Source organism: Balearica regulorum, chromosome 1 (assembly GCF_011004875.1).
Source record: "Balearica regulorum gibbericeps isolate bBalReg1 chromosome 1, bBalReg1.pri, whole genome shotgun sequence".
In the NCBI taxonomy this organism is placed as follows: Eukaryota; Metazoa; Chordata; class Aves; order Gruiformes; family Gruidae; genus Balearica; species Balearica regulorum.
This window is the reverse complement of record NC_046184.1, coordinates 123,399,554-123,422,155: the sequence shown is the minus strand read 5'-3', so window position 1 is coordinate 123,422,155 and position 22,602 is coordinate 123,399,554. Positions and strand designations below refer to the sequence as shown.

Here is a 22,602-nt window from a genome sequence, read left to right as displayed (position 1 = left end):
TCAAAATGAATTACAGATAACTGAATCTAACATACAATGAATTAAATCTTGAAAACCAACTTCAAAGAGACATGCACTGCAAGGACAGGGCACTGCCCTGGAAATTGCTTTAAAAAATACTCAGCATGTTACAAGAGAGCAATCTGACATTAAGATAAGGCACACAAATAATGTATATTGGCTTTTACTAAGTAGTAAGGAACCAATCACCATTTTCTTCCTGAGAAACAGGGCTTACACTTACAGATATTTGGTGTTAGAACAGCTAACTAATAGCAAGATATGCAAGCCATGCAGAGAAAAATAAAAGGAAAATGCAGCAGAATAAATGGACAGTAAAAAGTATGGTATGAGCTGCAACAAATTCAGAAATAACAAACATGCTTTTTACACTTTTCTATACCAAAAGGTCTGAGTATAGCAACTAAGAGCTGTATTTGAAAACAAGTTATTTACACTGATATTTTTAGTAGACGTCGATGAGTAAACTAGCTTCTGAGAGCATCAAGTACTCTTCCACATGAATCCTCTAAATTGAACTGTACAAGTCTCTTTTACATCTAAAAATATTCAAGCTTCTCTTAGGTATATTTTTAATGTTTTGTATCTTTGCGATACGAAAGCATAGTGAACTGTAGTAGAATCTGTCATCATGTAAAATAGCCAATATTAATCCAGTAGATCACGTGGCCACTTGGACAAAGTGTCAATATACTTCACCAATATGGTTGAATTACAACACTACAGAGACTGATGACACACAGTATGCAAGACCATGAATACTAATACTTAAATCCAATAGAACTTAGCCTAAATTAGATTTGTTAGCTGTCAGGCATCGTTACATGGCATTTATTTTTTTTCCCCTTATTATCAAACCACTGCAGAGATGCACACAGACATAAAAATCACTTGAGATGTCCATGTCTATACACAGTACGTGTGTTGAGGAGCCTTATAGAAAGAATGCTATACTAGATACAGTTTGCCTTGCATACTAGCGGCTTCTCTATCATATACCACAAATGTTCATGATAGTACCACTTGATAAACACAGATTAGCCTAGAGTAGTATCAATTTTTCAAGCTTGATTGCTTTTGTTACTGTGGTAAGGAGGGCGCTATTATTGTAAGAAATCAGTATAACATTTTTTTTAATTGTTTAGACTACTGAACAGTCCTTTTAAAGCATATTCCATGACCAACTGCCTCATGAGTTGAAGAAATCAAAACATTGTATCAAACCTAGGGTTAAAGTAAAACATTGTATCAAAAGTTTTCAATTGGCTTTAAAATTGGAACATTGTATCAAATCCTGTTTTAATTTAACTACTTTTTAAGCAGCGCACTCTTAGGCCCAAATTTTTCCCTCCTAAATAATATTAAAACTATATTGCACCACAGATTACATGTAGACTGTTCATACATAATATCGCAGAATCACAGAACCATGTAGGTTGGGAAGAACCTCTGGAAGTCATCCACTCCAAACTCTTGCTCAAAGCAGGTTGAAGTAGATCCGGCAGCTCAGGGCCTCGTGCAGCTCAGTTCTGAGCATCTCTGAGGATGCTCTCCACTATCTCTCTGTGCAACCTGTGGCAAAGTTCTACCACTCACAGGGTGATTTTTTTTTCTTGTCTCTAACTGGAATTTTCCATGTTGCAACTTGTCCGCATGGCCTCTTTTCTTTTCACTGTGCACCTATATGAAGAGTTTGGCTCTGTCTGCTCTATACCCTTCTTCTAAGTAGCTGAAGACAGGACTAAATCTCACCTTAGCTTCTCTTCTTAAGGCTAGACAAACCCAGTTCCCTCAGTCCATGTGACGACTCAGTCCGGTGACTCATGCCAGTACACCATTTTCCTTATACTGGGGAAATCAAGACTGCACACAGTGCTCCAGATGTGGTCTCACACAGATGAAGATAGAAAATAATTGCTTCCCTTGACTTGCTGGCTACACTTTTGCAACAGTTGGCTGCCTTTGCCAGAAGAGTACACTGCTGACAAAGGTCATTTAATCATCAGTGTGAAGGCATATCGGGCCCTTTACCTCTCAGCACTCTACCTGTCTATGAAATTAATTGGAAGGAATTGTCATGAGCGCCCTCATGTGCAGAATGTCCTGTTCTCCTACTCCTGTGCCTCAGAGAAAGACTGGACATAGAAAGTTGTACAAAGATAAACTTCAAGACCATAATGTTCTTGCACAGGGCAAAACTTGGAGGTAAAGAACATTCCTAAGGATTAATCTTACCATTCCGTTCCAGCTTACAGTTTAAGACAATTTACAAATACAGCTTCCTCCCACATAAGTTATCTAACATTTATTTTATGCAAGTACCACCATCATGGCTCCCCAAGAATCTGTTTAAGGACTGGCGCTATCAGAAGTAAGCCAAACAAATTAAAAAAGAAAAATAAAATCTTTGAAAAAAAACCCCACAAACCTAAAACCTAGATAGAAAAGAGCTCCACAAAAAACCCAAAACCAAACCAAACACAAAAAAACACAGAGGAAAAACAAAATAAAAAGTACACAAGTTGCAAACAGTTCATGAAAAACAGGCTCAGATTCCTATGTAGAATATAGGACTTGCTCCACATTCACTTATACAGCTTATGTGTCTTAATATTATGAATCTAATGCATAGGAATTAAAAACTTTGAAAAGAACCCAAACCCAATACCAACAAAGAACAAAAAAAACCTGAACCCACCCACAACCAAAGCCACAAAACAAAACCAAAAAACCCACTAACTCCAGAAAGTGTTTATGATATGTTAACTCAATGACCTGCCAGCTTGAATTGTAAATATATCAACATAACTCAAGTGGAATCAAACCCCCAAAATTTCTTAGTATACTCCCAAGCCTTTTCTTTAGACTCAGGTAGCAAATGCAAACCATCAACAGCTATCTTTCATTTTTTTTAAGTGAACCTATAATTCCTGTTGGCTTTTCTTTTCCTCCTGATGAGTCCCCCCTGCTCCTTTGTCTACTATTTCTCCCTTTCAGCAAGTTCTCCACGGCCACAAAAGGTTGAATTTTACTGTCATGGAGTGAGGAAAACAATACTCCACTAAAGGTAGAAATATGTCCTAGCATCATTAGTTAGGATAAGGCTCAGAAAAAGACCAGAATACAGACAGAACTTCTTTAAAAGATACCAAGTCATTTGAGTAAAAACACACTAGCTCAAAATGTGATGGTTTAGGTATAAACTGCTAAAACCACAATGAGGCTATATGAGCTGAGTATTGCAGAAAGCGTGTCTTATATTTTGTTGGAGGGCTAGGAGAAAGAAACTAGCAATGGCTTTAGTAGATTTAAATGAAAATCTTCGATAAAGTCTGAAGCAAGACCTGAGATTTACCTTGTCAATCAAACTTCCCATTAAGGCTTAGTACTGTTTGTTATAAATACCAAAAAAAGTGATTGACTCTTTTTTGCTGCTGAACTTGGGTTCATAAGGACTTAGATGGCACAAATGGAATCCCCAAAAAACATTACTGTAGAAAAGAATATGGTCTCGAGCAAAAATACACTAGACATGGAAAACACAGATTGTCATTCAGTTACCATGCTCATTTCCGTATAGTGTAAAAGAAGCACTTTATGCACACACGAGTTGCATATTCAACTCAGAGGAGACGTACTGTTTTACCCTAAAATAGGAAATGCTGAGTTACAGACTTTTATTTACACTGTAGCAGTTCTGCAGCATTGTTTTAAAATCCTAGCTGTATGAAAAATATATGTATACAGTTCTTATATAATTTCACACACTTTAATTGCAAGTTTTCACCCATTTTATAGCAATTTACCCGCTAAATCTAGACTAGCAAAATAAAACTGATGTGTTCTTACTTTACTTCCTTTGCATGTTTTTTTGATTCTGAATATTTTTAAGAAATTTACTTTCTTAAAAAAAAATTAAAATATCCAAACAGAAATACAGTATAGACCTACTGTTCTTTCTAATATGTATTATCACAACTGAATAGCTGTAGAAATTACTAAAGACTAGAAATGTATGCACTAAGTTAAATCAAGTTAAATGTGAGATATAAGACCTTGCTTTGAAACTTCTACAAAATATAAAACAGAAAGGATCTTACAAAGCAAGCAAACACAAGAAAGGCTGAAAAATCAAAAAACCTGTCTGCTTAGAATTTGCTTAATTGTTTTTCTTACCTTCTGTGCTTAATCCAGGACTTGAAGTGAATTTTGCTACATCGACAATCTTTACAGCAAATTGTTGCCCTGTTTCCCTGTTGATACATCGCCGCACAACGCTGAATGGACCCCTGAAACATAGAAACACAGAAAGCAGCAATAAATAACCCATTCTCTTTTTATGCATTGAGCTACAATTCCATTATTTCTAAAGAAAGCTTAGATTCCAACATTCAAGTGTAATATTTATACAGAAGCTTATACCTCTCATCCTTGCTGCCCATTAAATGTAAAATTAATCATTTTAAGTACAGACGAGTGTAAAGAACACCAAATGAGTTTTGTATTTTCTTATATTAAAGACATATTCACTTACCCTGCCACTTTAGAAAGGCTATACTCGTAGAAATCTTGTGTAATATACTGACATTATTATTATTAAATTTTAAGTGGACTTCATTTTGATGCATAATCCAAATGGGGGTTGGGGAGGGAAATAGAGACAAGAAATACATTCTTGCTTTCAGTCCTAAGCTAGAGTTCAACAGTAACAGAATTGTTAAGTCATGCTGTTTGGGACATACTGTTTGGTTTTATTTGTTTGTTTTAAACAAACTAGGCTTATTTTGAGCTTATTTGACATCACTGGATATAAACAACCTCCATTATAATACTTAGAAATTCCACAAAAGCTTATAATTTTCTCACATCTAAGACACTTAAAGAATCCCCCCCAGAAGTTACTATAAAAAGATTTATTAAAATTAATTCAGACGGATGTCAGTATTGCACTCAACTAGTAAAAAGCTAGTTATTTTTCAAAATTGAGATGGCAGTTGCCAAAACAAAGAGTTAGAACAATGCAACCTTTTAAAAACCATCACCACCAATATGCATTTTTGGAAGCTTCTTTTAGTAGATGATATAAGCTCTTGGTGCCTTGACTTAAAATATGGAATCTTCCATCCAATGCCAACAGCAAACAATGCAATCAGTTAATTACACTAAGTCAAGCTTTCAAACATGAGAAATTAATAGGTTATGAAAACAGAATAGGATTGTTTCAAGACTGCAATAGTTGTGGCAAATCAATCCTTTTTTACTGCTACTTGTTTAATGACTGACATGATAGTTGTAAAGAAATCCATTCTAAAGTCTTCTCAAAAAGACGTAAGGGAAAATTTGAGGATGGAAAGAGCCTTTGTTCAGAAGTTCATCTATTGAGTGAACATTCACCCACTGAGTGAAATAAATGCTTACATACAGCTTAAAAGACAAATTCTTCCATCCAACCAGTGAACTGAAAGTTGGTTTACAGGTTTCTGAGCAACAATATTGCAAAGCAACACCATTCTCAAAGTAAAAGGTTCCCTGAAAAGGGAGAAATGTCCCTCTGAGGGCGCTTACAAATCTTTATAACTGGCTTTTGGTACTCCTTTACATACCACATGATTCAAACAATGTCACTCATCACACTACCAAATCTGTACTCCCATAGCTAAAATCCAATTTTTGTACTCTTTAAACAACATACTTGCAGAGATTTCTTGAAATAGGATCATTTCTGACACAGAACATGAATACCAAAACCAGTCAATGAATCACAATCTAAATATTCACAAACAAGGAAAATAGTTATTAGCACAACTATATGCATATGAATTATGCTGATGCGCTCAAACAGAACTAACTACACGAGAAAACATATTTTTTTTCCTCTTTCCTTGGTCCTAACATACAACGAAATCCCCCATACTGGTGGCTATTTTCTCTGAATCCACACCCCACTATTACTCAGTATCTGGTCTTTTACCAACAGTTACCAGAGATATTTTTAAGATGTTCAGTTAAGACTCTAATACATAGAAAACCATTTAAATCTGTAAATGCAAAAGGCTCAACTGACTTCATCTGGCATCTGAAGGACTACAGCTATTGACTTAGAATCCTTCCCCCGCATTTCAGAAAGTAATATTTTATTAAGAAGTCCCATTTTACACAGACCAGTGTCACCTTCTTATCCCAAGTCTCTGCTTACTCTTTTAGCATCTGTCGAAGTAAAATTGCTTTAAAATAGTATAAACAGCTTTAACTTACGGTAATTTAAAAACATTTCAAAAACTAGCCCACAGCCTTGGAATACCATTGGCAATACTTGTCTTCATTTACAATTGCCATAAATTACTAGAAACTAAATAGAGTTTAGCTTTCATTAAAATGATCCTCCTTTTCATTCTGTTTGTTTTTTCCCCACACAAAGCCTTTCTGAAGACATTAAATAATGCTTTTAACATAATCTGATACAGAATGGTAGATAACTAGAGTGTAGAGACACCTGACAAGACCATATCCTTGTTTATAGGTAGACCTCTGACCTCTGTTCATTCACATAAACTCTATGAATATAAATATTTCTTGCTGTTGATGAAGCTACTTCTAGATTTCCTGGTTTCCTCAAGTCTGGGCTGGAGAGCTTGCCCATCCACCTGAACATGTGTACATACTTTGAGCAGCCAAGAAGAGATAGTTGAAGGAATCATAAATCAAAAAGGAGCATACGAGCTGCAGCGCCAAGAGGGATCAGACTTGTGATCACTCCTACCTTTCTCTCTCGTAACCATGACTTACTGTTTTCTTTCCATTATGTATTAACATTTTAGAACTCTGACTTGAGCGATTTGCTTCCTGCATATTAAGTCTGGGACAAAAGAATTAAGCATTTTATTCAGTTCTGTAACAGACAGGGTACGAGAAACATCTGTACAGTCTCAACCTTTGTGGCCATATTGAAACTTAGCTATGGTTTTAACAGAGCCTTCTCTACTTAGAATGAGGAATGCCAAAGACACTTAAGTAAATTAAAGGTGCTGTAAAGCACTGAAGACAAGAATTCAGTGATGTCCACAATGAAGTCATTCTATTAAAAAAATACACCAATTTAAAGTTTCAAATCAAAATTGAAAGATTTTTAAACATAACCTGAAGATTCAGCTACTTACAAGCCTCAGATTTCCAACTTTTTCAAAACTAGCTCTCTCATATTCAAGCCACAGATAGCCTCAACATAGTGTATGTTACGGCAATACATTAGGTGAATACATTCCATGGCAACAGCAGCACAATAAAGGCTTGCATTTTCCAATTTCAGGTAACTTTAAAAAACTTATGAGAGGTGCCCTCATCAATTAAGCAGACAACATTGCTTCCACATGCCAAGTAACAGAAAGGAAGTTTCAAATAAATTATGGTTGCAGACAGTTTTTTGTCTTTTTCCTCACAGCTGCAATGAAACACAGCAATTTTACAAATAAAGTTGTAACAGCTCACGGTGATACGATCTAATCTGAGTCAGAAAACAAAACTCCGTACTTCCTAACACAGTAGTTTCAAACCTTCTTTGGAAGTTAAGTAACAAAAGTCTTTCAGGCCACCCTCAGTCTCAGCACTAAAATCACACTCTTCTCAGTCAGGAAAAGGACTAGAGTATTTCATCTCTCACATGAGACAAGAAGCTATTCAACAGTTATGTCTGCCACTGGGGAAACATACATCACATCATCACTAAATGACAATTTCTATAGCTCATTTTACTAACTCTGCAGCTCAAATTATACAGATCTAAAATACAGAGGTGATGCAGATAGAGGGAGGAACAACTGTAACTCTAGATACAGATCATCAAAACTGTTATCAATAGATCAGATTTATTAAAACGGAGGAACTAAGTTGCATAAGATGACTTCATCTTGTAACAGCCACACAAACTAAAATTATAATTTAATGTGTTTTATAGTACATTTCTCTCTGTGCTACCCTTAATAGACACACCTGCTGAGATACGCAAATCTTTGATTTCAGCCGCATCCTCCCACCTCCCCTCAAGCTTTCAAAACCTTCCACTGCAGTCAGCAGGCACACAACAGATGACACTAGCTCAAAGTATGAGAATCACTAAAATATGCAAGTAGTAAGGACGGATGATTTTTTTCACTGATATTTTGTCAACATTGGCAGCAGCACAGTCTAACACCTGCAATACTTTGAGTCCTGCCTGAAACGTATACCAAAATGCAAAATGTTATTTTCTTAAACTGAAGTTGGGATGCATGCTGCTTTTTGCTGTCTACTGCAGATGGAAATCAAAGGATTACGACACACTATCAAGGAGGCTATTGATTACATGTAGGCCATAAAAAAAAGTGGATAAGAATGCTGAAGAGGTACCTCATAACCAGTTCTTTTTGTGCTTCCAAAATTTTGAGTAAGCAGAGCAGGTTCTGATGTAACCTTTATTCTAATGAAACTATTTTCTGGTGATTAGCTGTACTGTCTAGCACAGAACAGTTAATTTTATATCAGCTAGACATAAACTTGAGGAAAATCAATTATTAATTACTCATACTCCTGAAGGAGTACAACACTTGAATTAGAATAAAATCCTAAAAATTTGAGACCATCAAAGCCTTTTTTATCATCTCCTTCATTTTAAATTATTTTACTTCGGGTATGTCATTAGGAGTTCAAGGATAAAGATCATAAATTGGTATTTTGCAAACTTTATTTTATTATATTAAAATCTTGCTGGTTTATCTATCTGTTCTGCTTCCTTTCCCTTTTCCTCCAATCCATGTTGGTGTGCAAGAACGAGAACTGGTTGTGATTAAAATATACCTTGTTGATTCCTAAGAAGCACAAATACTCGCAACCAGTAACTACAGCCTGTTCCCTCCCCATATCCTGAATGAACTGTGGGAATGGAGTTCCTACTGATGGATGCTATAAAGACACTTTCTGAACCCCTATGCTTCAGAACCCCAAAACCTGAGATTTTACGTTATTTACATATCAGATCACCAACAATTTGCTTAATATCTCTCCCAAGTGAGTCATAATTTTTTGAGGAACTTAATATAAACCAATGCATTTTGGCTCTCAAATTTAGTTTCATTAATTTCAGACACCAAAAAAAGAAGAAAGAAACACAAGTTGAACATTTTGTCAGTAAAATCAACAATAGTGAATATCTCTTTGAATGAAGAGAGCAGTCCTTTAAAAATGAGCTTCAATTTATAAGTAAAAGGCCTTTTGATTCCTTTCACTTATTTAACAGGGCTTAACTATTAAAAACTTGAAACAGGCAATACAGGTCTTAAAGTTCCATTTAAAATGTTGAATAAAGGTAAGACCAATGTTTCTTAAAAGGGATTATATCGGTTTGTTGCACTAAGATACTATAAATGTATACAGATAAAGTGACAGAAGAAAAGACATACATACCTATATTTTTATTTATTTATTTATTCATTTAAAGCCTATGCATTTGCTTACCTAAGCAGCAGACAGCATTACTTTGTACAAATCTGGTTAATACTTCCAAAACAACTGTATTCAAATTGAGAAAAATTGTTGGAAAGAAAGCAAATTACAACCACATTTAACGAAAGAGATCTCTTTCCCTCTTCACTCATCCATGTCATTTATAATATATACTTGTTCTTTAACTTTCCCTTTGATTGAAGTGAACCTCTTTTGAAAATTAAGAATTTCCAAGATTAATTAAACCTGCAATTAGTCATTATATCAGCTTGTTTGCACATGGAACTGTAGCTTGAAACAGTGACTGAACCTCTCTGGGAACTAGCGCATCAGATTAGAGGGCATCCACATTTAAAAAACCATCACCGGCAATGTTGGGAGGACATTTTTTGCTTTATTCTCAAAGGAAAAAATGAAATACTGCATTATCATGACTGTGGCACAAAAGAACAATTTGGGTTGAAGACCTGATACTTCTTTAGAAAATCAGATATCCCAGAACAAGTCACAAAACAGAGTTCCCAAGCAGCAACATTTCTATCACAGGTATGCTTCAACATTCACATCTTCAAAAACAAGTCTGTGTTTTAACTCAGCTTTAGGATAAAACATACAAACAGCAAAGCACAAGACAGCAGTTCACTGGATCTCAGCCCAGTCTGAATACATACTTTCTAATATTTATCCAACAGAAAAAAGAATATACAGAGTGCCGAAGCTGTGGTTCTAAGGTAGGGGAAAAAAACCTCCAACAACTCACAAGTCTTCCTTCACCTTCATGATCATTTTTGAGACATGATCCCTTAAACACCTTCGAAAGTCATAGTGCTTACATAATATTTGAGTAGAATGTAGATTTTACTTTCTAATGTTTTTGTAAATAATGAAATAACTGGAGAAGGGCTACTGAGTAAAGTAGTAGGGTTTGAAACGGGTCATTTAAAAACAGTGAAACTAAAGTCAAGAAAAGATTTGGAAGTGACAGGTATTTTTTTAAATAATAGCATTTAAAGAATTTAAAAAATATTTGCTAAGTGATAAAACATGATTTATAAGAAATTATTGTTACAGCTTAAAAATATTCAACCACCGTCAATTTTAAAGGCTTAAGCAAGCTTTTATATATAGGAACAAAACTTCAGGGAAAACACTTGGCAGAAAACCCTGGAGTAATTTAAACTTCAGTTTTTCAATGTAGAAATACTGGATGGGGGGGTGAGGGTGGGGAAACATTATAAAAAAAGCAGAGTCATATCAATGCAGTGCACTACAGGAGCTAATTAGACATCCAGAGTGACTTTTTAAGTCAGTCTTTCTAATGTAGAGCTCAGTGCAACTCCAGTCAGAAGCAGCAGCTGCTTGCGTGGACCAGAAACCCAGTCATGGTCCTCCTTCCAACCGCCTGCCCTTCCAGCAATGTTCCCCTCACTGCGGTGTCATTAGAACCCAGTTTATCAGCCCTCCTCAAAGCCTTATCTGATGCAGAAAGGGAGGAAACGAAAACTAAAATTGAAAAGACCACCACACAATTACGTTCAGTGCCAAAACATTGGCAGAGCTGACCCAGAGAAAAAGAGACAGCAAACAGGAGCTTCCAGCCTTCCACCCCCCTTTTTTTTCTTAACCATTTCTTTCCTTCCACTTCAGTAACTGTGAAAGGGAAACACTCCCCAAGAAAACCTTAGCATATGCTTAGAATTTATGTGACATACTGAAAAAATATTTACTTCACATTTTAAAATTTTCTCGAACATGAGAAAAAATTTCTTTACTCTGATGGTGACCAAGCACTGGGACAGGCTGCCCAGAGAGGTTGTGGAGTCTCCTTCTCTGGAGATACTCAAAATCCACCTGGACGCGATCCTGTGCAACCTGCTCTAGGTGATCCTGCTCTAGCAGGGGGGTTGGACTAGATGATCTCCAGAGGTCCCTTCCAACCCCTTCCAATCCGTGAATCTGTGTGTATAATTTAGAAGCTTGTTTAGGTGTTTTTGTCATTATAAAAGCACAACACTGGCAGAAAGAGATCTCTTCTGCTACCCTGTCTCTTCTGTCTCCAACCTGCAAGGAGGGATCTTTAACTGTAACCTCTATCAACAGAAATGGTAAGTTTGTGTGGCCTGATTTTTCTTCTTGTCATGCAAAAAAGCTAGAATGTATTTATCAGTCATTCTACATTTTAATATATGAGGTATCTATCTACCAAATCTCTCAGGCATACATATGCTATAAACAGATGCTGATAGGTAAAAATATCATTAATGTATCTGTAGTTTGCAAACAAGTCTTATTTTACATTGACTGGCCAAGATATCGAGGGGGTGGGAAAGGAAGAACGTTGAGATAAGATGCTGACTAGATTTTCTGTTCTATTACCATGAAATAAAAATTTCAGCACCAGTCACAAACAACATTCTTCACATGCAAGCTATTTAGCAAATATTTTTATGTTCACATATACTACAACACCCTTCATTTTCAGAATTCCATCATTATCAGTTAACACTGACCTTATCCTTGTAAATTCTCCCATTTTATTCATAGACTCATAGAATCATTTTGGTTGGAGAGGAAGGGACATGCTTAATACATTTTGTCAGAACATCTACTTGTTGCTATCAAAAATGATACTACCATGTTACTTTTTTTTTTTTTTAAGAAAACAGCAGAAACTACCTCACTCTCTGAAAACAACCATTAACAAATAATTGTTCACCTCAGCATACAGACAAGCAAATCCTGCTTTCAATTATTATTGTAGTAATAGGCTTCATGGTCTTAAAAGAGCTGGTCTGCAAGCTGCAGCTGTAGCAGGAATAGCAATAGTAAGTGTATTCTTTGTTAAGACCTACAAGCTTTTTGGAACAAGACCAGTCATTAGCTGTTAGGTAGCTTTCTGAGGGGCATGCTTCCACAAGAAGGGCCACATGATACCTACAGAAGATCGAGGGGGTTTTAGAGTAAGATTACAGTACATCACTTCAAATTCATGTCTGGATGATACTGAAGTATGATGACTGTTTTAAACAGAAGCAGTAGCTATTGACACAGAATAGCTCTTTCAAGAGGCTGCTCTCACATCTTCCTTGACGTCCTATTTTTCAACTCATTAAAGGTCATTTGCAAGAGAAGGCTCAAGACCTCAAATTCAACTAACTCCTAAACAGCCGCCTTAAAGAGTTCAGGCTCTTGGCTCTACAGATTCCATTTTTACCTCATTTCTCCCTTGATAATCTCTTTCCAATGATTCACTACTAATTTGCTTTTGCTGCAAGATTAGACATTGGACACTATTTTCACTTCCCTAAATCAGTACATAGATCTAAACCACTACGCTAGCAGCCTCAGTTTTCGAGAAAGTGACTGATTACTTGTCCCCTTTCCTGATGGATGAAAGAAGGAACAAAAAATTATTTCTAAGGCATTTAGGTACTAAGCATACACAGGTAAATTATGAGACATTCTCTTAACCAAGATATAAATAATTATAAGGGTCTCAGAAAATGGTGCTATTTTTAACTGTTGGTGAGAAAGAAGAATGAAAATTGGTTTGTTAAGCTGAGATGAAACTTTTTGTCCCCTCATCAGTAAAGAACTCAAGAAACTGATGACAAATATGACTCTCCTCTCTCTCTGGTTCACCTTAAGGTAGGTGAGAATCTACATCTCACGCAAGAAGTGATTTAAGGCAGGTGGAGATTGGTAATCAAAGCACAAAACCTACTTCTTGAACAGGAGAAAGGGGGAAATAAGGAGAGCTTTGTTCACTGATAAATTCCCACTGGAAATAGTGCAATAAAAGCATGGAATCAAAATCCCCGAAATTTGATTTTTACGTTCTAAGATTCTGTAACACTTCACAGAAAAATACAACACACCAGCAGCTCAATCAACAGCGTCAGTTCAAAAGTGTTCAGAAAAACTGATGCTGTTCTCCTAACAGACTCCTTGAATATCTGACCAAATCTTTTGCCCCTTTCTCTTCTTTGTGAAGAAAGGCCTAGAGCCAAGATCAGGAGGCAGTGAGGAAAATCTGGGAAAAAAAATTATAAAACTACATTAGGTATGAAATCATTCAACAGAGAGAAGAAAAGCAGCAAGAACAAATGTGTTAAAGAGCACTTCAATCACAGGAACAAAAGGGACTATATTAAAAATAATAGCTTTGCCTCTGAAAGAATAGAGAAAGGTTGTAGAGTATCTTCAGTCTCATCAGCCAGAGACAATGATCATTACTTTTCTCTTTTCCCATTCAAAGAACCTTTTTATCCCATTCATGTATTAACACAGCCTTGCTCCATCTCAGGCTGTGGCCTCACTAGCATTTCTTCAAGCAGCAGTAGTGGCCAGACCAGCAACCCCTCCAGCTATTGTGTCATCCTGAAACAGCTCTGGCATGGTTACACTGAGCCAAATCAAGAAAGAAACAAAAACCACCAAATACGCCCCGCAAACCACTTCTCCCTATTTTTACTGTGTTACTTTTCATCCAGAGCAGTTGCTTGATTTAGCCTAAAGCATGGCTACACAAAGAGCTGTGTTGAGACAGTCAAAACCAGGAACAAATGGCTAGGACACAGGGAGTGCTTAGGCAGCACTGCTGCTAAAAGTGAATCTAGTCTCAGACCACAATGATTTTTCATACGGTCCTACAGACACCCGTAGGACCTGCACTAATATAGCATATGTGCACTCATGCAATGAAGCAAAGGAACTCCTCTAACTGAGAAAGTCTTAGGCAAATCCACATATAGCTGGCTCCACTGTGCATAGTTTGTCTTGCAACTACAAGTGCTTTCGATAACAGCATGCAGAGCAAGATGAGAAAGAAGAATGGGAATATGTCAGCCACCACTGTTGCCAAAAATTCCTTCATGAGATTACGCCCTCAGGTGAACTTGCATGTATTAACTGCTCCCTACATGATCTCTCCCTCCTGCACTGTGGTTCTATTTTAAATTTCCACTTTAAGATTATGAATGGCCACTTCGTATCTATTAGTCCTGCTAGCAAAACTGAGCTTACACACTACTTCCTCCTCTCTCACTCACAGATTTTTGCCAAGCCTAACAAAATGCACTGTGGCAAGGTTTTGGTAGCGGGGGGGGGGGGGGGCTACAGGGGTGGCTTCTGTGAGAAGCTGCTAGAAGCTTCCCCTGTGTCTGACAGAGCCAATGCCAGCCAGCTGCAAGATGGACCCGCCGCTGGCCAAGGCCAAGCCCATCAACGCCTCTGTGATAACATATTTAAGAAAGAGAAAAACAGTTAGAGAGAGCTTTTGCAGCCAGAGAGAGGAGTGAGAAGATGTAAGAAACTCTGCAGACACCCAGGTCAGTGCAGAAGGAGGGGCAGGAGGTGCTCCAGGTGCCGGAGCAGAGATCCCCCTGCAGCCCGTGGTGAAGACCATGGTGAAGCAGGCTGTCCCCCTGCAGCCCATGGAGGAAGGATGAGGGGGTGTAGAGATTCCACCTGCAGCCCGTGGAGGACCCCACGCCGGAGCAGGTGGAGGCACCTGAAGGAGGCTGTGGCCCCGTGGGAAGCCCGCGCTGGAGCAAGCTCCTGGCAGGACCTGTGGCCCCATGGAGAGAGGAGCCCACGTCAGAGCAGGTTTGCTGGCAGGACTTGTGACCCCGTGGGGGACCCACGCTGGAGCAGTCTGCTCCTGAAGGTCTGCACCCCGTGGAGGAGACTCACGTTGGAGAAGTTCATGAAGGACTGTCTCCCGTGAGAGCGACTCCATGCTGGAGCAGGGAACGATGAGAGGAGTCCTCCCCCTGAGGATGAAGAAGCGGCAGAAACAACGTGTGATGAACTGACCGTAACCCCCACTCCCCGTTGCCGCTGAGGGGGGAGGAGGTTGAAGCCGGGAGTGAAGTTGAGCCCGGGAAGATGGGAGGGGTGGGGGGAGGTGTTTTAAGATTTGATTTTATTTCTCATTCCTCTCCTCTGTTTTGCTTAGTAATAAATTAGATGAATTCTTTCTTTAAGTTCAGTCTGTTTTGCTTGTGATGATAATTAGAGAATGATTTCTCCCTGTCCTTATCTCGACCCGTAAGTTTTTTTTTCATTGTACCTTTTCTCCCCTGTCTAACGAAAGAGGGGAGTGATAGAGCAGCTCTGGTGGGCACCTGGCCCTCAGCCAGGGTCAACCCACCACAGCACTCACATTTCAGAATCTCTTCCCTGCATCTGTTCCAGTTTTAATTTTTCTTAACAAAAGCAACCAGAACCATGAGTAGGACTCCAGATGAGGTCTTAGCAAAAGTCTGCACAATGTTAATGATGCTTTCTTCTCTGCTGAAATACTGTGCCTGGTACAATCCTGTACTTGCCTTCTCCACATGCACATCATATAGCCACCTAATATAGCTGCATTCTTCTCAGTTGTTTCCAACCTTAGCCTACCCCAAAGCTGGTTACTAGTTTTTCCACTCTCAAGTGGTGGATCCTGTATTTAGAAGTTCATAATTTCCACTAGTAAACTCCTTGGGTTTTTTTCCTTTCTGGGTGATATCCAGATCCTCCTCTGCAGCAAGTATCTTCAAACGTTGCATCAAAAAAAAGCATAGGTTAACCACTACAGTTCAATTCAGTGTTTTGTCTTTTAAAATAATCTGACAACTCATCCAAAACTGACAAATGACAAACCTTCACTTTTTTTCCCTATTTCCTCTTTGAATGTCCCATTTTTATTTCTTCTTCAGTCCAACATGGAATACTTCACATTTATCTTACTGTAATCTTTTTGTTTGTTTTAATGAAACCAGCAACCCAAACTACAAGAGGGAAGTGAGAGGGAAGCACTAGCAGATCTGACTGATAGAAGAGGTTTTCTCATTGCTTGGAATACACCACCACTAATTCAGCTGCCCCAACACCACTGCGTTACAAAAATCACAAGTTTCCTACACGTTCATGACAATGGAGAAAGGTACGCTCAACTTGCATGGGCCACTACAGAAGCAGAGAAGAAACGTAACCTTCCCCCCCCCCCCCCAAAATCTCATTTAAATGCTGTTGTTATGTCTGTGATAACATATGACAGTTCCTCAAAATTGAGGATGTATCACCTTTATACTGTAATATATGCAAAAGGTTCAGAAATTCCTTGAGGGCCTCTCTCTTCCCCATACCTGACTAACAACAAAACTCCCATTTAATTTGGTACCACTACACAATAATTAAGTCTCAAACTGGAAAGACAGCAATGGTCAAACAAAACAATGTTTTTAAAACACACATACATATATAACAGAAATTGGTATCTCTCACAAAACCAATACCAGAATCTAAACAGAATTTATTCTGGTAATCAGTTTAATCAAAATTCCTTCCTGTTTAGCTTAATATTTAAATTTTGCTTTAAAAAAATATAAATAATCTTAGTTCAGTTTAGCTGTCACTTAAAATCATAGCCTCAAGGATATTTCTGTGTGCATACTAACTCACAAGATCCTCTGGAGCCAATAAATAGAAGTTACTGAGGTCAGCAAGAGAGACACAGTTTCTAAGTGAGAAAGTTCTCTGGTGCGGCACTGATCAGTAACGCTAAATTATCCGAAGAATCTTGATACAGACAAATAGCTTCCTATACTTCTTACAGTGGTTTGGCCCCTAAACTGCCAAACACATTCATGTGTTAGGAAAAGTATCCTGAAAAGAAAGTCTGTCTTGTGTGTCTTGAAAGTATGCAGATTAGTATTAAATTTCATAAGCTGTCATCACGATCATGTATGAAGTGAAGGAAAAAATAAATACTTGAGGTTTTCTTTTAAAGATGTTGGAAGACTTCCGATAATTCAGAAATCAAATTTATGACTCAAATCATGAGCCTTTAGGGCAATTCATATTTTAAATTACGGAAGGATTATGGGACTTATTAAGAACATTCAGCTGAATACTGGGAAAAAAAATTCTGGTTATGGTATTTATAGAAGGTTGTTGAGCTCTTTCTCCAGTGGAGAAATGAATGAATTCTAACCTCTTGAAATCTGAAGCTTTCAACAATGTACTAGAATAAATAATCTGACCCAGAGAAGATAAGAAAATTCAGTTTCTTTCTTCTGTCTGGATCTGTTAGGTTTCCCAACAGTAGTTCCTTGTATTTCTATATATATGTAATGCATATAAACTATTGTTCAAAGTCAGGGTGTGTTTTTTGTTTGTGGTGTTCGGGTTTGGAGGTTTTTTTTGGGATGGGGAGGTAATTTTTTTTAAGTACAGATTGCATTTCAACAGCCTAAATATCTCTATGAAAAAAAAAATTAGTCTGTACCATTTGTACTAGTTCAGCCTTTTCTAAACTTTAAAGAAGTTACTTTTTAGTAGTTTATTTAGAAATGTTATCAAACTTAAAAAATTAAAGAGGTCTTGAAAAAAAAGCTACAAGAAAAAACTTTAAAACTAAATAGAGCTATTCACCTTACTAAATATTTGGAAGAGATATTGTTATATAATTATAGCAGGAAAATTAACCACTGTTGTTCGTAAAAGTAACAAATACACTAAGTATTTAAACATGAGACACCAGCTTCCTGTAAAACAATTGTTCAAGAATTCTATATTCAACTCTTCTCTTCATGTGCTAATTCAAAGTTAAAGGTTTCTCCTTAGCATGATCTTGGCATTAGAAACAACTACAATACAAAATACCTCATATTAACCACAGCACAATTATTCCTATATGAACTATAATCTCCTACAAGACAATTATTAACACACATACAGCACAATGTATTATATGATCATTTCACAATTTCTTTACTGAGAAAAGCCACAACATTATTTTTCTAATTGCTAAACATTTAATAGAACTCTTAGCAACCTGAAACTAAATGTAAAGCCTTTACTTAAAAGCCACATTTAATATTTTTCCTTTTTTTCATTACAAAAAAGGATCAATTTCCCAGTCAGCTCCGAGACACAGTTGTACTAAAGTCTGTGCCAGTACCAATGTGAAGATAGCACAGGGGTGCTAGCCAACTGCCAGGACAGGACAAGGTTTTTAGTACTGCTTTTTTAAAAAGATGAAACAACAAATTATTCCTGGAACTATGAAATTAGCAGGAACCGGAGCATTGACTCCATCTCTGCATGACCATTTAAGATACACACAGTGAAAGAACCTATACTACTGCAGGTGATCATTTGACCTTTCAGATGCTGACAAAAATAGGAAGTTGAATTCATGGTCCAGGTCAGGAACAGCATCTGACATTTCACCAGTTTCCAGCTGCCCTTTATTTATTTTATTCAAGGACTGAATAGTGAAATGAGGCAGATGAGCAAAACTTTGGGTCCAAGACTAGGTCTCAGTTTGTTTCCTTACATATTCTCACACCAACAAGCAAAAAGTCGAAGTATTTTTTCAGTTATATCAATCTAAATCAAATCAAACTAAAAGTGATTTCTACTGCAGTGATAAATACTGTGGTCCCTGATTTGGACCACTGAATTAAAGTTATTCCCTAAATTACTATATCAAAGCACCAAACCACCTGTGCACTGATGTTCTTAAAAAATAAAATAAAAAATAAAAATCCAGTGACACTGGTAGATGTCCTAAAAAAAATAAATTAGGAAACTGCTCAGTAAGAAACTCGCTGCTGCCTATTTGAGGCATTCCCAAGCTTAGCTTGCTTGGCTACCATTAGGTGGTGGTAGCTGCTACTGCTGTCACCAGAAAGGAGCCCAGCAGTAGAAATGCAGCTTCCAGCTTTGGTCTAGGCTATATGCACGCAAAGGAATAAGCACATATCCACACTAACTTCCCTGTCTTTCAAAAAGAAAGACAAAAATAGAGAATTCAGCTAGTACTACGGTTTGGATGATGGCACATTCTTGGAACTATGTAGAATCCCAAGTATTCAAACAGTGAGGTTACAAATTTGAACAAAACTAGGATTTCAAACTGCCAATTGCTTTTGGATTAAATATATGAACATGAGCTACAGAACCCTAACATAGCACCCTCCTGCTTCATACTAGAAATTTCGTTGTAAATTTAAGTCTAACCATATTTTTAGATGAATTAGGGCTATACAAAACAGAACCAGAAGTTAACTGCTAAGAAAGGCAACACTTAGGAAAAAGTGAACAAGAAGAAAAGCACTGGCAGTTGAGAATGGAGGAGAGGGAAATGGGAAGAAGAAATCAAATTATCATACTATTTTTTCTTCATTATGTTTCTCTAGTAAAAATAATTTAAAGAGAGAGAAAAAGAAGTGCTATAGATGGCAGATAGTAAATAGAGTATTGCTCAACCACAGAAAGCAACTTCCTGTTGGCAGGGTTTTCAAATAACTGCACAACCCTACTTGCAAAGATGTAAAACTATAAATATCCAACACCCAATACTTAGAGTGAAACATGTACAAGTGAAAACAAAAACACAACCAAAACCCATGTCCAAAACTTTAATCAAAGCTTATGATGGTATTTATTCCCTTCAAACACCTACCCAGCAGTTTTTAAGTCACACTAACTGGGCAACTGGTTGTGTAGTTGAAGTTGGCAACAAGAATTTATTTGGCTTTTAGAAGCGCGGGATCCTTTTCAAGGATCAAGGAAGTGATAGGTTCCACCCCAGGAAGGCAAAAAGCAATTTTGCCAACAGGGTGGTCATCCTGGTAAAGGAGAACTTTACACTAGGAATGACAGGAAGGGAAATGAAGACCAAAGTGAGCAGGGTGATACGGACAGCAGAGACCTTGTAATAAGCTTAATAAATAAGCTTATTACAGTTTCAAGCTTAATAAATAAGGGCAGCATGGGAACAGCTCTCATACCTCTTCTGGGAAATCACCACAACTAGGTGCCTTTCTGAAGTGCCTGGCCAATAACTCATGCCACATGGGGAATTAACATGAAGAGTCAGAAGTCTGCGTGCAGGTGCTGGGCTACAGTCTCATTTGGTTCACAAAAACACGGTGGGCTGGCTCACACAACTGGAGTGCTGCAATGGGTGGGTACAAGGCTTTAGAAAGGACAGGCTGGGAGAGTAAGGAGAGGGAGTTGCTCTTTATGTAAGAGAGCAGCTTTATGTATGGAGCTCTGCCTTGGGACTGAGTCGTCAGGTGAGACTATGGGTGAGGATTAGCATACAACCAATATGGGAGACCGTGTGGTGGGTGTCTGCTATGGACTGCCTGATAAGGAAAATGCAGAATCATAGAATGGTTGGGGTTGGAAGGAACTTTTAAATGTCATCTAGTCCAACCCCCTGCCATGGGCAAGGACACCCTCCACTAGATCAGGTGGTGGGTCTAGCCCCATCCAACGTGACTTGAACGCTTTCAGGGATGGGGTATCCACAGCTTCTCTGGGCAACCTGTTCCAGTGCCTCACCACCCTCACAGTAAAGAATTTCTTCCTTAGGTCCAATCTAAACCTACTCTCTTCCAGTTTAAAACTGTTGTCCCTTCTCTTGTCACTGCAGGGCTTGGTAAAAAGTCTCTCTCCATCTTTCTTAAAAGCCCCCTTTATATACCGACAGACTTCTTTTCTTCAGGCTGAACACCCCTAACTCTCTCAGCCTTTCTTCACAGGACAGGTGTTCGTGGCCCTCCTCTGAACATGCTCGAACAGCTCCATGTCTTTCTTGTTCTAGGGACCCCAGAAATGGACACAGTACTCCACGTGGGGTCCCATGAGAGCAGAGGGAGAAAATCACCTCCCTTGACCTGCTGGTCATGCTTTTTTTGATGCAGCCCAGGATATGATTGGCTTTCTGGGCTGCCATGTAGATTGCTGTATCACATCCAATTTTTTGTCCACAAGTACCCGCAAGTACTTCTTTGCAGGGCTACTCTCAATCCATTCATCTCCCAGTCTGTATTGACATCGAGGATTACCCTGACCTGGGTGCAAGACCTTGCACTTGGCCTTGTTGAACTTCATGTGGTTTGCACAGGCATACTCCTTTCCTCACACACCATTTGGATGGCATCTCTTCCCTCTAGCCAATCAACTGCACCTCTCAGCTTGCTGTCATCTGCAAACTCGCTGAGGGTGCATTCAATCCCACTGTCTATGCCATTGATGAAGATATTAAATAGTACTGGCCCCAGGATGGACTGTCAAGGGACACCACTTGTTACTGGTTTCCAGTTGGACATTGAGCCACTGACTGTAACTCTTCCGATGCAGCCATCCAACCCATTCCTCATCCATCTAACAGTCCATCCATCAAAACCATGTCTCCAATTTAGAGGCAAGAATGTTGTCGGGGACTGTATCAAAGGCCTTACAGAAGTGTAAGTAGATGACATCTGTAGCTCTTCCTTTGTTTGCTGATCACAGAAGGCCACTAGATTAGTCAGGCATGACTTGCCCTTGGTAAAGTCTCTAATCACCTCCCTGCCTTCCACGTGTTTTGACATGTCCTCCAGGAGGTCCTATTCCATGAAGCAGGTGAGGTCTTTTTCAGAGAATGGAAGAAGCCTTGTGGTTGTAGGCCCTGGTCCTCACAGTGGACTTCAAACACTCTGCTACCTGTTGGAGGAACAAAGCAGCAGGGTGCATTCAATCCAGGAGGTTTCTGGAGTACACTGATGGTAAGTTCCTGACACAAGTGATTGAGGAACCGATGATGGGAGATGGTCTGTTGAAACCTGACACTCACAAACAAGAAAGAACTCCTAAAGATTGGTGACAGCCTTTGCTGCAGGACCATGAGATACAGAATTCAGGATCCCAAGAGAAAGGAGCAAGGCAAAAAGCAGTATCACAACCCTAGACTTTGGCACAGAAATGAGAGCAAGAGAGTAAGCTTTTTGTAGCTTACTAGCACACCTGGCTAGGCATAAAAATCAAAGAATGATGGCAAATACAGAGCAACAAAAGAAAAAATCAAAAACCAACTTATGTCAGAAAGTAGCTTGGACATCTTGCAAGACCAGAATTAAAAGGGATTCAGATAACTGTCAGTGTAAGAGTTTTGCACCTAACTTAGTTGTGTATTTTAGCTTCCAGCTTGATTTAGTGTTTGTGGCATCCCCAGACAATCTCTTATAACAAATCATGGCTTCATTACAAGTCCAGCAATATCCCTGCAGACAGAAACTTTATAGGTTGACAGCACTAAACGAAGTTTCACATTAAAATGAA

At 38.3% G+C, this 22,602-nt stretch overlaps 1 protein-coding gene across 6 annotated transcripts in view; it reads right to left on the bottom strand.

The window, feature by feature from the left end:
* Positions 1–22,602, bottom strand: part of CASK (calcium/calmodulin dependent serine protein kinase) — a 221,754-nt gene that overhangs the window by 157,562 nt on the left and 41,590 nt on the right. For 4 of the 6 annotated variants that reach the window (XM_075773699.1, XM_075773684.1, XM_075773709.1 and 1 more), the window contains exon 2: positions 4,198–4,310. In XM_075773699.1, the coding sequence (XP_075629814.1) occupies positions 4,198–4,310 (113 nt within the window). Of the gene's footprint in view, positions 1–4,197; positions 4,311–5,713; positions 5,788–22,602 lie in introns of all 6 variants that reach the window. The other 2 variants (XM_075773692.1, XM_075773728.1) reach the window with 1 other exon arrangement.